The sequence below is a fragment of the Ornithorhynchus anatinus genome, chromosome 13, assembly GCF_004115215.2.
Source record: "Ornithorhynchus anatinus isolate Pmale09 chromosome 13, mOrnAna1.pri.v4, whole genome shotgun sequence".
In the NCBI taxonomy this organism is placed as follows: domain Eukaryota; kingdom Metazoa; phylum Chordata; class Mammalia; order Monotremata; family Ornithorhynchidae; genus Ornithorhynchus; species Ornithorhynchus anatinus.
In genome coordinates this window covers 23,042,718-23,049,021 of record NC_041740.1, presented here as the reverse complement: position 1 = coordinate 23,049,021, position 6,304 = coordinate 23,042,718, and the positions used below count along the sequence as shown (strand labels likewise).

The following is a 6,304-nucleotide window of genomic DNA, read 5'->3' as shown; positions in this document are numbered from 1 at the left end:
TGGTTGGGCAGCGGGCTGCGGCTCGGCCCCGGGCTGGCCCAGGAAACCAGCACGAGCATCCCCTTCCCCTCGTTGGTTCATTCAGTCGGATTTATCGAGCGCTTACTGTCCGCAGAACACCGTACCGAGCGCTTGGAAAGGACAATTGGGCAGCCACTGTCAGGCCCCCTAAAGGAGCTGCAGCACTGGGGAAGAAAAGACCACAACAGAAGAGTTTTACCGCCAGCTGGGACTGCGTGTCTTTTTTATTACAAATGTATCCAAAAATAGTCTAAAAGAAGATTTGTTTTTTAAACTCCTTCCTTCGATCGGTAATAAATAATAACCAGGCACCCGAAACTGCAAAAACTTGTAGAAAAATCACATTTTGGACTTCCTGTCCAGTACTAAATAGGCCTGGAGCCCTCGGCTATCGGCAAGGTCTTCTCGCTTCCCCTCCGTGACCTGGGAAGAGGGCTGAGGTCGCAGTGGGAAATAAGCCCGGGCAGTTGGATGCCCCGAGTCCCCGCTCCTGGTTCCCAACCTCAGGCAGCAGCTTGGTTCCCTGCTGGGAAAGAGGGGCTTCTGATCCAGGTGTTAGAGTGGGAAAAGCGGGGATCGGGCTAGGAGGGGCCCGGAACTGTGGGGCTGCCGTGAAGTGTGGCTAGAATCGGCCTGGGCTAATGCCGTACCAAGTCGGAAAGCCAGCGCCTCGATCCTGGCCCCCAGCCAAGGATGCGGGGACCTTCCCGATCCCCGCCCGGCCCCCCATCCCAACCATTCAGGCCTCCAGGCTTTCCACACCGTGGCTCCGGGACGGAGCCCCAACTCCTAGCGGAGCATCCGGATGTCTGGCCGAGTCTCTCGAAACAGCTTGGGAAGCACCCAGCTTCTCCGGGGAAGAGAAGAAGTCGTTCCCACCCAACCTCCCAGCAGCTCCCTCCGCTCACGGCCACCCTTTCTATCCCTCCGGCGGGTCGGGAGCCAACGGGAGATGCTCACTCAGTCCTCTCTACCCCAACCCAGGCCCCAGCCTCCTCTGAGGGTGCTCTGCACCCACTCAGGCTCCCCTGCCCGGCAAGAGGGGCAGGACAAGGAGGCGACGAGGGCAGCGAGTTCATCGGCTTCTGCCCCCTCTGCCCCCCACCGTATCGGGTCCCAGCCGGCTCCGGCAGAGCTGCTTTGGGTTCTGGCTCGTGCCATCGGGGCTGGGTCCTAGCCTAGGAGAAAGGCAGCCAGACCGGCTATCGCGAGCGGCTGGCATTTGACGAAGGAGCTCCGCGGCCGGGCGGGAAGGCCCGGGCCCCCCAGCTCCACCTGGAACGAGAGCGGAAAGGGAAGAGGTCAGCCTTCGGGCGGGAACCCCGAGGAGAGGCAGGATCGGGGGACAGACGGACGATACGCTGGTGGAGAGAGAGGAGTCGCGGGGTCAGGGCCTGTCTGCTCTGCTTATTTCGCATCTACTCCACGTTGGGCTTAGTACACCGCTCTGCGCAGGGTGAGCGCTCAAGAAATACAACTGACTGTAAGCGCTTAATCGATGTCATGATTATTAGGGCTGGGATTTGGGGCCCACGCAAGGTTTCTTGCCCGTCAGAGCTGGTTAGACCACTCGATTCACTGAGAAGCAGCAAGGTCTAGTGGATGGAGTCACTTCGCTTCTCTGGGCCTCTCATCTGCAGAGTGACGATTAAGACTCTGAGCCCCGCGTGGGCTGATTCGCTTGGCTCCACCCCAGCTCTCCGTTGCAGGGCTGGGCACGAACCACTTAACAAATACCACCCTTTTTCCAAGTTCCTGGAAGAGTGCGGTAGGCTGAATTAAATCGACGTGACCTTGGCCCTCAAGGAGCTTACGATCCAGCAGGGGAGGGGCACGTTGAAAGAAATCACAGGCAGCGGGAGCGAGAGAATGAGACGTGGACTGGGAGGAACAGAGTCAGCGCAGGGGGATGCGATGGGCTAAGCGAAGATAAGCAGAGGGCAGAGACCGGATCCCGCGCCCCTCGAAGCCAAGGGTTTGGAGTTTCTCCTGGAAACCGAGCAAACGGTCACCCTCCCTGGCTGCAGCCGTTCTCTCCCCGCTCTAGCCCCTGTGATAGACCCCGGACGCTGGCTCGCCGCAGTCCAGCCCGAAGGGTTAGACCTGGCACTCAGGCGGTGTCCCATGGAGAACGTCCAAGTCGGTTCTTCCCCCCGAGGCGCTCGCAGAAAACTCACCTGGGTCAAGTGGATGACCCTGGTGACGTCCCTTCCGTCCACGGTATCGGGCTGCAGGAGCCAAGCGCTGGGTAGAATCTCTCCCCGCACCAGGCCTCGGCGGGGCCGAGGCATCGAGGGGTCGGAGACTGACCGCGCTGCCGACACCGCCAGGGAGCCCTGGGGACGGGGGGACGGTGCCGGGAGCCGACCGGGCAGCGGCTCACCTCCCGCTGGAGCGATCGGAGGCTCCAGCCCACATCCCGGTCCCCTCCCGCCCGGATGGGGTTACCTCTCTGGCCTCCACACTGACACAGCAGAAGTCCCGGGGCTGCTTCGAGAAGCACGGGGAGGTGCTGCTCACCAGGTACACTGCCAAGGAAGGGGAAGAGGACACTGGCCCGGATTCCAGGCTCCTGCCCCGCCCCGCTTTGGCCTCGGTCTTCGCTCGGCCTCCCACTCCCCTCCGCACCTCCCTCCCTGGCTCCGGCGGTTTCCAGCCCGCTCCGGGACCCCACCAAGCAGCGGCCCCGGCCGCTCCTCTCGTCCCTCCGATCCGTGACCCCCGCCTCTCCTCACCTGGCCACTGCCGCGCGGTTTCCGGCGGGCCTACGCTGTCCGGACTCCCGCCCCCCTCGACCCCGGGCTCACCCAACTGGATGGAGCCGGTCACTCTGCGGTGGAGCTGGGCGATCCGGACGGCCTTGTCGTAGAGGGGCCGCAGGGTGGGGTCTCTCACGGCTGCCCACACGCACGGCAGGGGGAGGGGCACCACCCCGGCCCCCAAGAAGCTGTGCCGGGTGGAGGAAGGGAACGCCTTGTAGTAAACCAGCACCTCCTGCTCCTCACACTGATATCTGGGGAAGGCCGGCAGGGCCCCGAGGGGAGAAGAGTTCAGTCTTGGAGGAAGAGGCTGGCCCCGGGTTTAGGTTGGGGTCCGGGGGGCCGCAGGGGGACAAGATCGGGTTTCCCCAGGGGGCCGCGGGGAGGGGAGCCGGTCGGAACTCACTTCCAGCCTGCGGCGACCCGGCCCCGGAAGAGGTTGGGGAGGTGGTTTGAGCAGGCCTCCATCACCTGGGGGAGAAAGGCCAACCCCGATTTCACTCCCGAGCCGGCCTCCCTCCGGCACTAGAGAACGTGGCCGGTGGTGGCAAGAGTCCGGGCTCTGGGGGTCGGGGTGTGGGTTCTAATCCCCGCCCCGCCGCTTGTCTGCGGTGTGACCTCGGGCAAGTCACTTTGCTTCTCTGGGCCTCAGTGACCTCATCTGGAAAATGGCGAGGAAGACCGTCAGCCCCACGGGGGACAACCCGATCACCTCGTAACCATCCCGGCGCTCAGAACGGCGCTTCGCACACGGTAAGCGCTTAACATGATCATTATTAAGGGCCGGGGGGGGGGGGGGTGACTCCACTCACCTCTGCCGTCACACTGGCCAGGATGTGCTGGGTCAGGTCCTGGTAGAGGGGACCGGGGCTGGACCGTCCAGGGCGGGAACTCCGGCAGCCCGGGTCAGGGCTGCGACTTGGGCTCCCTGGCTCTGAGACGGGAGGAGAAAACGGCCAGAGACGGGACCGGGTTGCGGCCCAGCAGCCGGGGCCGGGGGGGGGGGGGGGAACCCCGTCCCCGCCCCCCCCCCCCGGACCCACACTCACCCGAGGCCAGGGGCGCCCCGGAAGGCGTAGCCCCACGGTGGTCGTTCCGCCTCCCCTCGGGGCGGTCCCTTGCGGAATCGGAGCTCAGCGGGTCCGGATCCCCCTGCAGTCCAGAGAGTGGTTCCCGGGGCTGGAGGCAGGGCAGGGACTGGGACACTGAGGGGGATCACGACCTAACGGAGGAGCAGGGCTAGTGACGCCGGCCAGGACCCGACCACCGCCTAAACTCTGATGACCGTGTCCGGTGTGGCGTGTTGGGGGTGGCTCGGAGGAGACGGGGACCGGGGAGGGAGGCGAAATGGAAGAACCGACCAGCCGGGTAGCTTGGAGAGAGCGGACCCTCCGTAACCACCACCGACTGATAACCGACTCGTGACGGTAGCTTTTTCATTCGTATTCTCTTTCCCTTCTCTCCCTCTCTCCCCCACCCCCTTCTCCCTCTCCCATTGCCCTCCACCCCAGTGGCTCTTCCCCTCCCTCTTTCCCCTCCACCATCCAGGTCCGATGGGAAGCAAATTCGTAAGCTTGGTGAGTCGCAGCCCAAGACGGTAAGGGTGGCTGGGATGATCCCAATCAGAAAGGGAAGCGTGCAGTGTTACAGAACTGTCTTTAGACCGTACACAGGTGCCAAATCAATGGGGTTAATAGGACTGGCCTTCCCTGCGCCCCGGCTGGATCCCCCCGAGCTGTCCGGGCTGGACCCCCCCGCCCCGCGTCTCTGTGAGCCCTCCCTGTAGGGGCCGGGGCTGGCTTCAATCTGATTACCTTGTATCTACCCCAGAATTGACTGCTTAGAGTACGCGTTTAATAAATTCCACCAGGAGGATCTGAGCGGGGCTGGAAAGAACCCCGGAATTAAAGTCTGTCTCCTCACCTAGAAACCTAAGTTCCTCTCATACCTGCACACCTGAGGACTCAACTGTTCAACAGATGACCTGAGCTGCCCGTGTAGACAGTAGAAGCCTAACCTGGCTCCACCCGCTTGACCCTCGTCCCCCGCCCTGACCTGGCCCACGCCAGTTACCCCGGACCCTCACCTGCCGCCCCCGGCCTTCGACGACCTTAAGCTCACCTGGCTTTCTGGTGGGGGACAAGGGCCGGACCAGGCCACGCTGCCGCTGTGGTAGCCGGAGGTCGGGCTGGAAGGGAGGGTGGGGCCGGAGCCGGTAGCCAGGGAGCTGGAGCTGACCAGGGCACGCAGCTTTGTCTCCTCCTAGGAAGAGTCGGCATCGACCACAGTCCCCAGGCCCCTTCGTCTTCACAAGCCACAGACGGGCCCGTATGTTGCCTTAGGGCCCTAGCCAGGACTGCGGAGCAGGAAATCTGAGCCAGAGCCACTCACTTCCACGCCATTCCTGAGCCTAGACCCACCCCCGGCCACTCCCTCGCGGTTCTCGTGCCTAGACGGTAAGCTCACCGTGGGCGGAGAAAACGTGCGTATATTGTATCGTGCTTTCCCAAGTGCTCAGTCCAGCGCTCTGCACACGGTAAGCACCGAATAAATGCGATCGAATGAGTGAACGGACCCACCCGCACCCGGTCCCTTGCCGTTCCTGGGCCTAGAGCTGCCAACCGCTCTCCCCTCCCCGACTTAAGCACCCTCCGCAGCTGTGAGACCATCTGCCGGCGGAGACGCCTCTTCTCCCGCTCGGCCCGGGCCCGGGCAATTTCCACCTCGGTCTCCCGCCAGGCCCGCCGGTGGTCCAGCAGCAGCAGCAGCTCCACCTCAGATGGGCAGGGAGCAGAGCTTGGCTGGGTCTCCTGGAACCTGGTGTGGTGGAAGAGGGAGGGGAGGAGGGGGGACTGGCTCCGTTGATCAGGAAACGACCCCCATCGCGCGTCACCTCCCACTCCCGCGTGACCCCTCCCCTTCCCCCTTACCCAGTTCTCCTCTCCCAGTTCCTCCCGGCTAACCCAGCCCGCTGGCCTCTTCCGTGGGACGAAGGTAGGAGGGGGCCGAGCTGGTCCCCGTGGCCGCCTTCGGGCCCCCCGGCCAGGGAAACAACCGACGCCTGACCTTCCTCCGCCCGACGCGAGCCCGTCCTTGCCTGGTGGTGGCCACCACGTCCTTTCTCAGTTGCTGCAAGTAATCCCGCCGTTGGCTGGGTAGCTCGGCGTCTCGGACCATCCCCTGGGCCGGCTGAAGGCTCAGGTCCTTCTGGGGGCTGAGGCTCTGGGCTCTGGGCCGCCGAAATCGCTCGGCCCGCTCCCTCCGCAGGGCCTCGATAGCCTTCGCGTGCCTGGACCGGAATGGAGGTGGTCGGCCCGGCAGCCGGGAGGTCAGGCTTGCTCACCGCCCGACCTCTCTGGGACTCAGCCCAGGCTACCAGAGATGATGGGAGGAAGCCTTGGCTCCGAACGCCTGCCCCTCCCTCCCCCCAGCCGATCTGATCTGATCGGCGCTCCACTGTCCGTAAAGTAGGGAACCGAAGATCCAAGTCCCCCGACCGTAACCCCTCCGCTCCACTTCTACAC

The 6,304-nt window shown here is 64.0% G+C and overlaps 1 protein-coding gene across 5 annotated transcripts in view; it reads right to left on the bottom strand.

Moving 5' to 3' along the window:
* Positions 1–214: 214 nt before the first annotated feature.
* The window catches only part of STARD9 (StAR related lipid transfer domain containing 9), a 106,851-nt gene continuing 100,761 nt past the window's right edge, over positions 215–6,304 (bottom strand). For 2 of the 5 annotated variants that reach the window (XM_029078391.1, XM_029078393.1), the window contains 10 exons: positions 5,878–6,069; positions 5,429–5,597; positions 4,902–5,042; positions 3,830–3,932; positions 3,593–3,714; positions 3,187–3,251; positions 2,757–3,034; positions 2,470–2,549; positions 2,199–2,357; positions 215–1,296 (listed from right to left, as the gene is read on the bottom strand). In XM_029078391.1, the coding sequence (XP_028934224.1) occupies positions 1,195–1,296; positions 2,199–2,357; positions 2,470–2,549; positions 2,757–3,034; positions 3,187–3,251; positions 3,593–3,714; positions 3,830–3,932; positions 4,902–5,042; positions 5,429–5,597; positions 5,878–6,069 (1,411 nt within the window). In that variant the 3' untranslated portion in view covers positions 215–1,194. Of the gene's footprint in view, positions 1,297–2,198; positions 2,358–2,469; positions 2,550–2,756; positions 3,035–3,186; positions 3,252–3,592; positions 3,715–3,829; positions 4,003–4,901; positions 5,043–5,428; positions 5,598–5,877; positions 6,070–6,304 lie in introns of those variants that run through there. The other 3 variants (XM_029078395.1, XM_029078394.1, XM_029078397.2) reach the window with 3 other exon arrangements.